At 56.4% G+C, this 14,875-nt stretch overlaps 1 protein-coding gene across 6 annotated transcripts; it reads left to right on the forward strand.

Moving 5' to 3' along the window:
- Nucleotides 1-1,384: 1,384 nt before the first annotated feature.
- On the forward strand, nucleotides 1,385-12,299 carry CD276 (CD276 molecule). Of its 6 annotated transcripts, none has more exons than XM_030016375.2 (8): nucleotides 1,385-1,434; nucleotides 3,976-4,123; nucleotides 5,516-5,866; nucleotides 6,262-6,558; nucleotides 7,413-7,553; nucleotides 9,213-9,254; nucleotides 9,735-9,770; nucleotides 11,161-12,299. In XM_030016375.2, the coding sequence occupies exons 2-8, from the start codon at nucleotides 3,991-3,993 to the stop codon at nucleotides 11,181-11,183; spliced, it is 1,023 nt and encodes a 340-aa protein (XP_029872235.1). In that variant the 5' UTR covers nucleotides 1,385-1,434; nucleotides 3,976-3,990; the 3' UTR covers nucleotides 11,184-12,299. The 6 variants fall into 6 exon arrangements, with proteins under 6 accessions (XP_029872235.1, XP_029872233.1, XP_029872234.1 ...); XM_030016373.2 differs by lacking the exon at nucleotides 1,385-1,434 and adding an exon at nucleotides 1,495-1,571; XM_030016374.2 differs by lacking the exon at nucleotides 1,385-1,434 and adding an exon at nucleotides 1,502-1,526.
- The last annotated feature ends 2,576 nt before the right edge of the window (nucleotides 12,300-14,875 follow it).

Raw genomic sequence — 14,875 nt, forward strand, 5'->3', positions numbered from 1 at the left:
CATTCCCCGCCATGCGTGTCGGGGAGTGGTGCTGGGTGCCTGCCTGCCTGAGGCTGTATAAAAGGAGACGTTGTGTGTGGGAGCGTGGGAGGAAGCTCCTTGCTGCAGCCCTGCCCCTGCTAAAAGCGACCCGATGGGGTTGTGGTGGGAGCGATGGTGGCGTCCTGCCCCCCCCCCCGGAGCCCAGCTGGGCTTCACCCCTGGGAAACCAAACTCCAAAAGGCAGCGAGATGGGTTTTCCAAGGAAACTGCAGTCACTTTGGGTGGTTGACGGAGGAGGGCCCTGATGCCTTGTGTGCCTGAAGTCTTGCTCTTCTAGATGGGGGACAATCATGAGTGTCCCCTTCCAGCACCATGACTCCCAACTATTTGGGGGGTCCCCTCTAGCCCCCAGCAGCGTTTTCCGCCGAGCACATCATGGGGAGGGTTGCTGATGCCTCCAGGCCGCTGGTGTGGCTAAACCATTAGTGTTACCGAAATCTGGAATAAAACTCCTTAACACCAATGTGAAGTTAAGAAGCAGGCACTTCGTTTATTGCAGCGCTGGGGACATGGGGGATCGCTCCTCCAAAGGCGTGTCCAACTTAATATCAAAATCCATCAGTTGTTATAGACTTTTTCTGTCAGGTCATTGTTACATAAGCTCTTTACATAAAAATGCATACTATGCTCGCTCTTAAATTTAACCTTTATAATGATCGGTCCTTTGATTATACAATCTTATCAATATTCTTATTTAAAAACAATCATTGATCAATTTCACTTAGCTCTACTGATTGGAATCTTTGATACTCAAATCGAGATGGGAAGGGTAAGGGGTTTCCAAGCAGCATAACTGGTGTCCATGACAGTTTCCTTAGTTTCTTGAAACAAAACAAAAAAACCAGTAACTTCCTGGTGAGGTTTCTATGGTTAGCTATTTCAAACTTCAACAATATTAAGGTTCCTATAGCCACACGTAACACGGTTCCTAAAGTTTCTCTGGCTACATTTCAAACTTAACAATCCTATACATTATGCTCCACAATTTTACTTCTTAATCAAACCTCACTCTTCTAAGCGATTACGTTTTGATCTCTTTACCAAAATATTTGCAACATTCCCCAGGGCTTTCCCCTGGGAAAGCGGCCTTCGTCTCCACAGGGGAAACTCCAGCTGCTTTTTTGGTTTTCCCACAGGAGATGGCTCGGTCCTCCTGGTTCCTCCCAGGCTCCGGGCACCCCAATCTCCCCGCCTTGCTGCTCCCCGGCCCCGTGTACCCCAACCCCACCCGGGCCGGCCCCGCCGCTCCTCCTCCTCCTCCTCCTCCTCCGGCGCCGGCGGGAACCCGGCAGGAAGCGGCCTCAGCCAATCAGGGCCCGGGGTCGCCGTCCCCGCCCCGGCCCGCCCGCGGCGGAGCGCGCGCGTTCCCGCCCGTCCCGCGCCGCCTTCCCGGTAAGTTCCCGCGCCCGCGCCCGCGGCTCTCGGCGTGGCGTGTGTGTGTTCGGTAATCCGGGCGTTGTTCCGTGGAAGGCGAAATGAATGAGGTTTTTACCGAGCCGGGATCCACCGGGGCGGCGTGGAACAGCCGGGTAGAGCCGGTGCCCGAGGCGGAGGGCGGGAGGGTGGGGTTCGGAGAGCCCCGGCGGGTGTTGGGGAGGGGGGGATCCCCGTCACTCTCGTTGCGGGGGGCTCTCGGGGGGCAGGCGGTGTCCCCCGCCGTTCCCCGTGCGGATGCAGGGAAGGCAGCGTCCCCGGCTGCTTATAAATCCACCCGATTTAAAATGCCATATTTAATGTATAGAGCTAAAACCCACTCCACGCGTGGGACAAAAAAAAAAACCCGGCTCCGAGAGGAAGTGATTGTTTCCCTTTTCCCCGGGTTGAGCAAAAGGATAACCCATCCCTTCCTTTCTACTGCCAAATATCACACCCCAAATCCCTGCCCGGCACCCCATTTTTCCACCGCTCCTTCGCAGGCCATGCCCCGCTTCCCCGCAGGGTCCTGCCTTGCAAGCGGGGAGCTTCTGCTGCACGCCGAGAAGTTAAGCGAGGACTAAAAATAGTCTGGAGTGGAGCCGGGCTCTCTGCTATCACAAAGCCTGGTGTAGAAGAGGAGCAAAGCAGGGGGCTCAGCCCAGGCACCCGCAAAAGCTGGGACCAACCCGGACCGGTGGGTGAGGACTTCTTGGACCAGCAGATGTTTTGTTTACACCTCCAGCCATCTCAGGGTGATAATTTGGCAGCTGATAATCTGGGTATTATAAAAATGCAGTGTTTTGGCTGCGTGATAGTAAATATGAAATGGGGAATGGGTGATGTATGGTCCCTGGGGTCCGGCTGCAACAAGGGATTTAATTATTCCTTGGGTTTCTGGAGGATTCAGCCATCCTGGCTTGCCGTGCACGAGAGTGTCCTTCTTCCAAGGGATGTGTTTGTGGGGTTCCTTATATCCCGACTTGCAACGAAAGCTCAGGTCTGGGGCAGAGCCCATCCTTCGGCCGGGGCTTACACCGCAGGGATGGAGAAACTGAGTCACGGAAAGGCAAGAGACCCACCAAAAGACTCCCGACTGCAGAAGGAGGGTTGGGGACATGGGTGTCCCCTTCCTGCGACACCTCTGAGACGGTCCGGCAGGACTTGTAGGTCACGAAACCTACAAAATATAATTTATTTTAGCATCACCAGGAAAAGGAAAGAGCTCCAAGGGCGAGCGTGAGGGAGATGAGTCACGGTTTCCCTTGCCCAGGCAGCTGAGCGATGCCCCGTCACCCTCTCCCACCACAGCTCCCTCCCTTCCCGGCTGCCTGGGGTTTGGCACAGGACTGGCTCCAGGCTCGTCTGCTTGGGAAAAGGCAAGAGTCGGGGATATGGTTTAAGAAAAAAAGATGGATTATTTGTTTTCCCCAAAGGAGCCTCACGCTTGGGAGGGAAGGAGAGGGGATGGTCCCTCAGAGCTCTTGGGGCAGAGCTGTGCCTCAGTTTCCCCCCCCCACCCCTGTGCCTCAGCTTCCCCGCTATGCCTCAGTTTTCCCTGTGGGAGCTGAGCTGAGCGGAGCTTCGGGGCTGCCATTTCCCTGATCAATGGGGATTTAAGGAGGAAAGTGCTGACGGCTGAAGTTGTTCCCGCTGCACCCCGGGAAATGGGTGCCGCAACACTGATTTATTGTGAATACGACCATTGCACCGAAAACCGTCGGTGCTAAAGGCTCCGTGTGGAGCAGTGGGGCTCTGGGATGTGCTGGGACAGGGACGGGACACGGCAGCGGCGATACTGGCTGTGATATCTGTGTCTCGTTTGTGCTACGAGGGAGGAACGTGGGTCACGAGGGGCCTGGCGAGCTCTTGGCATGGCTGGGGAGGGATGTTTGGGAAGCGAGCCACGGTAGCCAGAGGTGCCGGGCAGCTTGCCATTGCCTCTCCCCCCCATCCAGCTTTAAGATGCTCTGGTTTTATTCCCCATTTTTCGGGGCAGCCTTGTGCCGGAGACTTTCCTGCCACAAGCAGGGATGAACCTCCCAGCCCTCAAGCCGCTGGCGGAGCTGGGAATCCGCAAACCTCTTATGTTTGGTTTTTAGCCATTTTGGATGCAGGGAGCAAGTTGCCTCCTCTTGGAGGACAGGGATGTAACAGCCCAACCCTGTGGGGAAAAGCTGGGAAAGAAAGGAACAAAAGGGGAGGAGAAGCAGTGAGGAGGGGAAGAGGCTCACGTGGCTTCCCTGAGCACCAGCCAGCGCTGCCGGCACAAGAGCTGCCTCCGGGTCCCTCACGTCCCTGATGCAGGGGATACACCCGTCCCTTGGCCAGTGCCAGGCTGGAGGCAAACCCCCTCCTGTGTTTTACGATGGGGTGGGTGCTCTGGTTGCCGCGTGGCAGCCGGAGGGGACGGCTGGCATGGGATCCTGATATCTGGGGGATGCCGGTCTCTTGCCCTCTCCGGCTCTCTGCCGCTGGTTCCCAACACCATCTTAGTGTTTTCTTACATTTTTTCCCCAGCTCAGGGCACTTGATATGAGAGAAAAGACTCCCCGTGAGAAGGACGCCCGGGGCCGTGCTCGCTTCTGCTTTCTTACCCAGGCTTTGCTCACCCCAAGGATGCTCTGCCTGCTGCTTGCCCTGGGAGCGCTGGCGCTCAGCCTGGCAGGTGAGCGGGGCTGGAGGGGGTTTTGGGTGGTCTGCGCGTCACCACCCTGAAGGAGATGTCCTGAATGCCACGTTCATCCCAACAAAGCTGCCTTTCAGCCGTGGTTCCTGGCGGCAGCGCCCACAAGGTGTTTCTCCTGTTTTCGTGGTCCTCCAGCTACCCAGGGCATCACCCCGTGGGTGTGATGGCTTCTGGTGCACGCAGGCCACCCTTGTAGCAGGGGACGCCACGTCCCGTGTGCTACAGCTGAATGGCGAAACCATGGGATGATTAAATCCTGAAGGTTTCTGACTTACCTGGGTCTGTCCCCATGGGCTGCAGCTCCTGGGGCCCCAGGTTGCAGCACCTCAACCTGGGAGAGACGTTGGGACTGAATCCTCTCGGGACGCCCAGCAGCTAGCAGCAGTTTCGGCCAGGCTGGGTAGCGTTCCCAAAACCCGCTGGCATTTATTATTAGCCGGAGGGAGACGTGACGCTCTCGAGTCTGCCAAGAGCCGGGCAGGCTGTCCGAGCGCTCTTCTCCTGCCTGTCTGCCCGTCTGCAGCCCCTGGCAGGTCTCCTCCAGCCCGGCTCCTTCCCGCCGCTCCTCATCCTCCCCATTCGGGCTCTTGCTTAAAATTTAATGTCACGTTGCCGCCCTCGTCCCCAGGGAGGTAATTGCTGCAGGTAATGGCTTTGCTGTGTTCTGCGACGGTGTTGAGGTCAGAATATAAAGCAAATGGTCCAAGGCGAGATTTTTTTCCCCTTTTCCTCCCCATTTTGGGGTTGGGGGGAATCGGTGAATGAAGCGCTGATGGTGCCCCAGGTCTGGTTTGGGGGACGTCGCTGCTCGCTGCCAACAGGCACCCCAGGACCAGCTCCGCGTGCGGAGGGTCCGGCAGCCCTGGCACGATTGGCATTGCTCCCTGACGGAACGGCAGGGTTGGCATCCCGCCGTGGCTGGGCGACGTGGTCGGCATCGCGCTGTGGTACTGGGGCGAGGTTGGCATCTTGCCGTGGCATGCCGGTTGGCATCGTGCTGGAGCACTGGTGCCATCTAGAGCTGGCTCGTCCCGCGTCCCGTGTCCCTGCTGCTGTCACCCACCAACCTCCTCTCCCCGTGGGGAGAAACCAGGCTGCGTGTCCTGGGTGGGTGCAGGTTTGGGTGCCCGTGGGTGCAGCTGGCAGCTGAGGGCAGGGATTCCCCAGGTTTGGTGCTGGATGTGGGGCTGTCTCACTGCCCCACAGAAGGGTGGGCTTGGCTGGGCGTTGGTGCTGGGGAGGGTCCTGAGATGCCACCTGCCAAGTGGTCCCTCCCTCGATTTGCTTCGATGTTATCCAGATGGAGAAGTAAGGAGATGCTTCTGCAGGGTCTCACCACCACGTGCCTTTGCCCTTGCCACCCTCCTGCAGGTGCTATGGAGATCCAGGTCCCGGATGAGCCCGTGGTGGCTCTTTTTGGCCGAGATGCCACCCTGCGCTGCTCCTTCTCCCCCGAGGCCAACTTCAGCCTCGATGACCTGAGCCTCATCTGGCAGCTGACAGACACCAAGCGCTTGGTCCACAGCTTCTCCGGTGGCCGGGACCAGCTGGCAGACCAGGGTGGGGGCTACGCCAACCGTACGGCCCTCTTCTATGACCAGCTGGCCCAGGGCAATGTCTCACTGCTCCTCCGACGCGTGGAGATCTCGGATGAGGGCAGCTTCACCTGCTTCGTCCGGGTCCGGGACTACAGCAGCGCGGCTGTGACGTTGCAGGTGGCAGGTGAGAGATGGAGAGTTGGGGTGTCCCTACGCGTCTCCCCAAAGAGAAGGGTTCTCCATCATGCTTTGCTCCTTTGTGGAGCCTCTTTCTCTCTCCACCCTTGCCGTGGTTTCCCCATGAAGTCAGGTCTCTATTAGAGACCAACCAGCCGCATCTCCCCAAAATATTGCTGGTGGGGGGTGCGGTCCCTTCCCTCCCATGACGGAGAGGCGCTCAGTTGAGAGGCCACCTGGAAGCATGGCCATAAATGAACCAAAGCTGGGGAGGCTTCAGCTGGTTGGCCTTATCAGCTGGAAGAGTCTGTCCTGGGGCTTGTCCAGCCTCATTGGGTTGCTCCAGATCCTGTTCCTTTGGTCTTCTCCATTGCGTCATGCCGGCTGTCCTCTCCCTTGCAGCTCCCTACTCCAAGCCCAATATGAACCTGGAGCCCAACAAGGACTTGAAGCCAGGAGATCTGGCAGCTGTGACTTGCCACGCTTCCCGCGGCTACCCTGAGGCCAGCGTCCTCTGGCAGGACAGCCAGGGTGGTAACATCACAGAAAACGTCACCACGTCCCAGGTGGCCAATGAAGAAGGTCTCTTTGACGTGCACAGTGTCCTCCAGGTGCTGGTGGAGCCCAGCAGCACCTACTCCTGCCTGGTGCGAAACCCGGTGCTGCAGCAAGAGACCCAAGCTTCCGTCACCATCACGGGTGAGCCAGTGAGGGCCAAAATTGGGGGAAGCGAGGGATGGGATCTGTCTGAAGAAGGTGACCGTGGTGGCACTGGGTTCCCTCCTGTGGCCCAGAGCCACCCTGGGGGTTGCTACGCCATACCTCCGCTCTACCTCTCTCCCCATGGACCTACAAGGGTGACTTGAGGCTGTGCTGTCCTCCCCTGTCACCCCATGCCAGCTAGAACCAGCATCCTTAGTTCTTAGTCTCTAGCTTTGCTAGTTGCCCCGTTCCAGTCTAAACCACCCCAGAAAGCCAGCACAGGGCATGGTAGTTGTCTTCTCAGCACGTGGCCACGGGATGCTCTTGATTCGGGGTTCTCCATCCCAGCTGCAACAATTCTACTTCGGAAATACAGGCTGGAGGAGCTCATCAAACACATTCAGCCTCGCCGCTTCGCTCTGAGCTCCTCCCGCTGCTCGCCCGGAGTTCTTTATAACCTTGTGCGCTCCCCAGTAGCATTAATTAGTGTTTAATTACCCTTGGTACAGCACTTGCTGGGTTGGGAAGGTGGGTCCCTGGTGGAGCATAAACTTTTTGGCTGGATGCACCAAACTCTTGCAGGAAAACTTGTGTGGATGCTGCTGGTTGGGGACAGAGGGGTGGCTTTTGGATGGGCTCCCAAGCATGCAAGCAAATGGTCAGCCTTGGGGTGATGTCTGGGGGGGGGGGACAGGGTTTGGGTCAAGACTTTATTTGAAGAAAGAGCAATATTATGGGAAAAAAATCCGATTCCCAGCACTCAGGGAGATAGCCCCCAAGCCCTGGTGGTCCCCGCCAGGTCGGGCAGCGGTGCTCACTGTGGTGGTATTTCTCTTTCCTCCCCCTGCAAGGCCAACACCTCGCCTTCCCCGCCGTGGCTCTCTGGGTGACGGTGGGACTTGCCATCTGCGTCGTGGGGCTGCTCGCCGTCCTGGCGTACGTGTGCCAGAAGAAAATCCGCCAGAGCTGCGAGGAAGAGGAGGAGAATGCAGGTAATATGGCAGCTACCTCTCCCCAAAGGGGATGGGGTTTGCAGGGGGTGTGACGGAGGGTGATGGATGGGGGGAGCTGGGGCAAATTTTAACCGGCATGGATTTGCCTTGGTAGTGGCATCTTTTAAAGGATGAAGGGATACTTGGAGCTGCTGGGGTTGGCAGGCACCAGTAGATCCGTGCCAGAGAGCCCGTGCTCGTGCATCGCTCCAGGCGGCTATTTCAAACATACATCTGGTTTTCCTGCCACCCAGCGTGTCCCTGCCTTTCACCTTCCTCCTCTGAGCATCCTCTGCATGTCTGGTACCCACAACCGGGCGTGCATGGAGCATCTCTGAGAAGGTGCCTCTAGCACTTGCCACTGTGCCACAAGTGCTTTGACACAGGGAAATAGCGTGAGAGAGATGCTCCGTGCTCTTGTTTTCTGCATCCGTCTCCTGTTTTTTGGGTTTTTTTATTATGGAGAGGTGTTTGCACAAAAAGGGGGGCTTTGTTGCTTTAAAAAAGCTGCCGTGCTCTGAAAATGGCTGCAGAAGCAGCTTTGCTGGCGTTCCCCTTTTGTTTTCTCTCACTGCCTCCGCTCTGCCAAAGCCTTTCCCTGCCAGCATTGTGCTGCGGGGCCGGGACCCGCAGGCTCCAGCCCCAGGGGCTCCCGCTTTGCTGCTCCTTTCTCTGCCAGGGAGGATGTCGGTGCAGATGCCACCACGATGCCTGGCTGTCGGGTGTCCTCAGCGGTGGGGACCGAGAGGGTTTTCCCCTGGCAGATCCCAGGGAATCATCTGCAGGAGATACATAAAAACAAAACCATATTTTTTTATTTTTTCTTCCCCTCTGTAACACAGTATTTTCGCCTTGGCCAGGGCATATGCAGTGCCGTGACACTCAGCAGTGGCCCCGCGCCAGCTGACCTCAGTCCTTTAGCATCAAGACACAGCTCCCAGCCTGTGATGTTTTGCACCGGCGGCTGCACGCCCTTAGCAATAACCTTTTGCTGTGGCTCTTGGTCAGCCAGAAACCAGGCAGGGACCCTGCCCGTGAGCCTGGCAGCCGCGGGAGGCAGGAGCAGCGATTTTTGCTGGTCTTTCTGGCCGGGAACTGCATTGTGGCAGGTCTTACCCTTGGGTTGCAAAGCTCCTGGGCTCCAAGACAGGGTGGCAGCCTGGTGGGTGCTGCGGGATGGAGAAGGGGATGCTCATCTCTCGGTGCCGATGGGGTGTCCCGGAGGCACTGGGGGATCCGTGGTCTCCTGGCTAAGCCCCTCACCGAGCGCCGCTCCAGATGGCAGCTGCGCTATAAATAGGGAGGCGAGCGGCTGCGCTGCGTCACCCGGAGCTGTGGCTTTTTCGGCTTTGTTTGTAGGGGATGTGCCACCCTGCCACAGCCTTGTGCTGGGGGAAATGCCCGCCGTGGGGTGCTAGAGGGGGGTGCAGGTGGGTACCAGTCACCTCCTCCCCGAGCATCACCAGCAGCTCGGCAGCGACTGGTCCCGAGCAGACCCCGGGATATGGGGTGATCGCGGGGGGCACTCCGAGCAGCCAGGGATGGTGGCGATCCAAGGGGGATTCATCAATCCCGGCTGCTCGGGGAGGTGGGATTCAGGGTGGGCGCTGGGGTGGAACCCGGCAGATGCTTCACACACTCTGGCTTGCTCTTCTGCAGGGACAGAGGAGCAGGATGAGGAGGGGGAAGAACCCAAGACAGGTGGGTGCATGATGGTTGCTTATTATATATGTGAGTGCATTATAGCGTGTGCTTGTGCCACTGTGCCCTACGCAAGCAAGCACCCCGGTGTGCTTTGCACCCTCCATCGGTGCTCAGCCCTCCCGTGCTCGCCCGTTCTTCGACGTACCCCCTCAGGCTGGCAGCTCCCTGATAAGCCATCCTATCTCTTAATAAAAAAGCACTCGTGGTGCTCTGCTGTCATCAAACGGGTTAATTATACGCCCAGTGATTGCCTTTATCTGCTGGTGCAGGAGCAAGCCCGCTTGGAATGCCGGCTCCTTCACTGCCGGGGAAATTTAGGGACCGGGGGTTTGTTTGCGATGGAAATTGGCGGGTGCAATTATTGGGGTGGGTTCCCCAAAATGGGGCTTTTGGCTGTTTCCTCTGGGGAGCCGTTCCCTTGCAAGCCCCCCATCCCGCATGGTGGGGACTGACCATGTGCTGTTTTGCTTTTCGTAGCTCTGCAGCCGCTAAAGAGCGCGGAGAGCAAAGACGGTGAGTGCGTTTGCCAGGCAGTGGCGTAGGACCATGAGCTGCCTCATGATGAAAGTTTCTTCCTAAGCACACTGGAGATGATGCAATAGATGCTTTACATTAAGGTCTGAGCATCTCCATCATCCATCATTGGGTTTTGGGGTTGGTTTTTTTCCCCTCCATTTTTTTCAATTTTTTTCATTATTTTTCCCCAGTTTTCAATCAAATTTTCCCAGATCAATTATTTCCCAAGACCCGTTTCCACTCCAATTTGGGCTGCGCTTGCCCTGGCCGTCACTCGTATCTCTCAGCAGTGATGGAGCGATGCAACCAACAGCTCTGACGTGGCATTTCTTCTGTTATCCTTCCTTTTCTTGGGCAGCTCGGGGCCGAGAAAAGCCTCATGCCACCAACCTGGGTCATTGCGAGGAATTTGGGTCTTTTTTTTGAGCATTGCCATCAGTTTGCTGAGAGGAGGGGAATTGCTGGGGTCCATCCTCACCTTGCGGAGAGGGAGGCATGAGCTTCATCCCTCCCCATGCAGAATTCCCCACCAGCAGCCTGGTACCAAATTTCTGGTGGAAGTTCATGAGAATTGGAGTCCCAGCTCCTGTTTCTGCCTTTCAGTATCTTCTTCCAACCTCCCAGCTCGATGCTGCCAACAGCCCATCACCCAGCCCAGCCCTGTGATGGGCTCCAGCACTTTCCGTGCCTGGTCAGCCCTGCTCCTCCCCGACTCATCCTTGTCCCAAGATCTCAATCTTTTAATTTATTTCCTTTCTTATTAAAGGCAGAGGCTTGGCCTCCGCTGCTGGTGAATCACTGCTAATTTAACCCTCCCTTCCTCTTTTCTTAACAGCCCTGTTTTTTCTCTAATGCCGTTTTCCCCCCCACCCCAATAGGTTTATAAAAGCCTTTTCTCCCTTCCCCTTCACACCTTTAGTGAAGCATCAACCGACTCAGCTTTTCCTCTTTTTTTTTTTCCTCCTCCCTGCCCTTATCTCCCCCTCGCAAGCCGCCACAGCCCGTGCTCAGCTTCCCGGCCCCTTGGCTTTTCATCCCCTGATGCAGCCTGTTTGCTTAACCCGATGTGCGAGACACCTCCCGCTTGCTCCTCGACCACTTTTTCAGCAGAAACAAAGCTTGAATAATAACATCTCCCAGGGTTTGCCAGCTGCGGGGGCGTTTCTAGCCGGGAGGATGGATGGAGGGATAAAAACACACCTACGTGTGCCTGGTTGTATTTGCCTGAGGCTGGCATCAGCCCTGGGAGTGGGGTTCTCAGTTTTCCAGGGCAGGGAGAGCCCAGAGCTGCCGGTGACCAAATTAACTCATTAATTTAGACCTGGGAATTATTATTCTTTTTTAATGTCTTTGCCAATTTGTATTTAGTCTTTTGCTTTCTCCCCAGATAACGAGCAAGAAATTGATTGATGGGAGCTGGGACACCCCCCAAACAGCACCCTGTGCCCTGGACCAGCCGAGATGTCCCCAGTGGGGACGAGCTCCGGGTCCCCTGGGGAGGGCACAGACCTGCTGCCACCCTTCATCCCGGGGCCCCATCACCCTCCTCCTTCCCCGGCCGTGTCTTCGGGGCGCCCTGGGGTTGGAGAGAGGCTGCGTCTCTTTATCCCCGGTGAGTCCCAAAGACCGGTCCATCCTTCCCAGGGATGGCGTGCGTGGGGTGGAGGCTCTTCCCTGTCCGTCTGTCCGTCCCCACGTGGGGCTGAGAGCAACCGGGGTCAACCGTTCCCCCCGGCAGCCTCTGTGCCTGCTCATGTGTGGCCACAGCTGAGCCAGCCGCCTTCCAGGTGCCTTCCAGGGCAAATTTCGGTGCCCTTTCCAAGCCCAGAGGCCTTGAGAGGGGTGATGGGCTCAGCGAGGTCCATGGGAGCGACCGATGGAGCCCTGGAGGCTCCGGGAAGATGGATGGGACCTGCGGAACCCCTAGGCACGGGGGGGACAGAGCCGGTGCTCTCAGCCCCGATGGATGCACCTCTCCGGGGACGTGTGGGGACGATTATTTTTTCACGTTGCACCACTGTGGTTCCCGCTGGACTTTTATTTTTGCCTTAAATGCAAAATCCCATTGGGGCGGTTATCCCCTGCCTCGAATTAACCCGTTTGTTTTTTTTTTTTTCCAGGGGGGGTTGAAAGGCAGGGCTTGGGGGGGGGACCTGCCGGACAGGTGAAGCCCTGCCTGTCCTCCCCATGGTGACAAAGCTGATGCTTTGAGGGCTAAAGCACTGGTGGGGATGAACCTGGCTGGTGCGTGGGATCGAGCCCTCATGTTTTGCATGGGATCGGGGGTCTTTGCCCCTGTGCGTGTCCTGGGGGTCCTTCCTCTGCTGCTGGGTACCTGCAGGGTGCATGGGGGCACCCAAGCCACCGGGGTGAAGAGGGTGGCATGTCCCTGGTCCCGTTCCAGTGGGTGGAGAAGTTCCCGCTATGCCCCTCTGGCTCTTCTGCTGGTTTTCGTCGTTATTTAAAATCCAGAATCTAAAGGGGATTTTTGTGCCTTGAACAAATAAATTTGGGGGTTGTTTTGGACAATGCTTTCTGGGCTCAGTGTGGTCTCTGGGATGCAGCTTTAGCTGTAATTAGTTTAGATATTAAAATTCCCAGAGCATAACCTTTATGTCCCCCTTTCAGCCCAGCCCCATCTGTCCCTCGGTCCCCTGCTGCCACCACAGCACCTTGCACCATGCTGCCCTCATCCATCACCCAGCGCGGGGAGAAAACCGCTCCAGCGATGGAGCGATGCCTGCCCTCATCCCTCTTCTTTATTTTAATACCTTGAGCAGCAGAACAAAGAGCAAAATCCCCAAGGGACGTCGTCATCTGTCTGAGATCGCTCCAAAATTCGGGCTGGTTAATCCCATCGATGGGATGCAAGCGGGGTCTGACGGGGGCCGGCGGGGAAGGGACCTTCCTAAATCACCCATGGAGGATTATTTTTAGCTGTCCTTCCCTGGGCAAGAAGCCAGGCTCTGCATTTCGATAGAAAAATATTTCTAAAAGTGAGACAAGGGAAAGCGTGCTGGTATCAAACACAGATTAGGGAGGGGATGGATGGTGATTTCATTTAGGGGCTTTAGTGTACAGCCTGAATTAAGCACTGGTGCAATTTTTAACGAGGTGCCAGGAGGTACCTCCATTAATATTATTTAGCACCCAGGCGCTGGGCTGGGGGAATGGAGCCATTAACCACCTCCAGCTCCTTGGCGGGCAGTGGGATGAGTTGTCCCCACGTCCAGGACATCCTTAAAGATCCTGAGGTGGTACCAGCAGCCCTGGGGATGTCTTCTCCAGCTAGGAGCTTTCGGGGGCATTTCTCTGGGCAGATTTGAGGGTTTTTTTGGCAAAATGCAGCCTGGGCCATGCAGGGAAGGGAGATCTTGAGGGTGGCGAAGGAGAAAATCATAATTAAGCTCTGGCAGCCCAGGGAAAATACTGCTTAGGTGGCTCAGGCTGATGAGCCATCCCAAACTGTGAGCTTCTGCTCACTGCTGTCCCTGAGAGGATGCGCTGTGCTTTGGGATGGGATAAAGCACCCCAGGAGGAGCTTAGTTGTCCCCCTTGCCCCCAGGTACCATCCTGGGGCTGTCCAGGTGATGGGTCTTTTTAGGGGAGAAAAACATCCACCCTCTTCTTCGATGTCTCCTTAATCCAACACGCTGGTTTATGGGTGCTGTGGATGAGACCCAGGCAGGGATGAGGCTGGTTGGCCGTGATGTCGCAGTTCTGAGGGTTTTTTTCCGTTCCCCCAAATCCCCAACTTCCTCCTCCACCTGCTCCCGGATAACGGCGAACCTGGCAGCTGGGAAAATGGGATTTAACAGGGATGCAGAGTGCAAAGGATCCGGTACTGAGAGCTGGCAGCAGCTCAGCTGCCGGAGCTCGCTCATGTTTGCTCTCATCCCTCCCGGGAGCAGGCGAGGCTGTGAGTTCATCCGAACACCCTCGACGGGTAAAAAACAACAAGAAAATCACATTTGGCAGGTTATTTCAGAAAATGCTGGGATGATTCTCTCCCTGGCACTGATCGATGGTGGCTTGGTTTCCCCATCAATAATAAATAAAAGGCTCCTGCTTCTTCTATTGACCTAATTCCGGAGGGAGGGCAGGATAGAGATGCTGAGCTTTGTTGCTGCCTCCCCCTCTGAGGACCGCATGGGATGGATGATGGGATGGGATGGGATGGGATGGGATGGGATGGGATGGGATGGGATGGGATGGGATGGGATGGATGATGCCCCTGCAGCGCTGGGCCAGCATTGCTGCCTGTCCCTGTTCTCCCCTTGTCCTGCCCCGGTTTTTACGGATGGGGCCGTGTCCCTGCAGACAGCAGGGATGCTCTGGAAACCCTGCGAGGTGGGTTGGACCCAAGAGCTGCCCTGCACCCATGGGTGCCCCTGTCCTGCAGTGTGTGTCAGCATTGTTTTCCAGAGATGAAGGATTTGCAAGAAGCACCATTTTCTACACGGGCTTGTTTCTGTGGGGTGATGTGCCTTTCATCAGGATGAGCAGGATCCGGCTCCGACACTGCCTCCAAATACCCAATTCTTGGCCTCAAAATTGCCAGGCTAGACCCAAATTCAGCTGGAAAGCTCAGAGCAACCTGGCTGAGCTGCTTTCTGATTTTAAGGCCACTACAAACGTAGCATCTGACTTTCCCAGGGAAAGCAGAGCCCAGAAACAGCCCTGGGGCTGGGTCTTCCTGCAGCTCAGCTGATGAAGGCAAGGAGCAAAGCCCCGAGGCCAAGGCTGTGAGCCTGGGGGGGAGCTCATCTTAGGGAGAAGGAATTTTAAAAATCACTTTCTACCTCTGCTTGTAGCTTTTCCTGGGAAGCAACATCCCCCAAAAGATTTAAATTGTCTAAAAATTCAGGATTTGTTGTGAACAACTAGTTTTCATTTTATTTGCCTTCTGTTTCCTCCCAGTGCAACAACTGGGATGGAGAAACCACCCAGCTCTGTGCCAGCTCTGCTCGGGGAATCTGCTTTCCACGGGCAAGCAGGAGCCAATGCAAAGCGCTGGCACGCTCAAAAGCTCCTTTTCGGCAAAGAAAGGCCTTGAAAAACTCTCCACTTGTGCCATCGATCCTGGTTCCCAAGTCCTTTTG

Source organism: Aquila chrysaetos, chromosome 5 (genome assembly GCF_900496995.4).
Source record: "Aquila chrysaetos chrysaetos chromosome 5, bAquChr1.4, whole genome shotgun sequence".
NCBI classification, from domain to species: Eukaryota; Metazoa; Chordata; class Aves; order Accipitriformes; family Accipitridae; genus Aquila; species Aquila chrysaetos.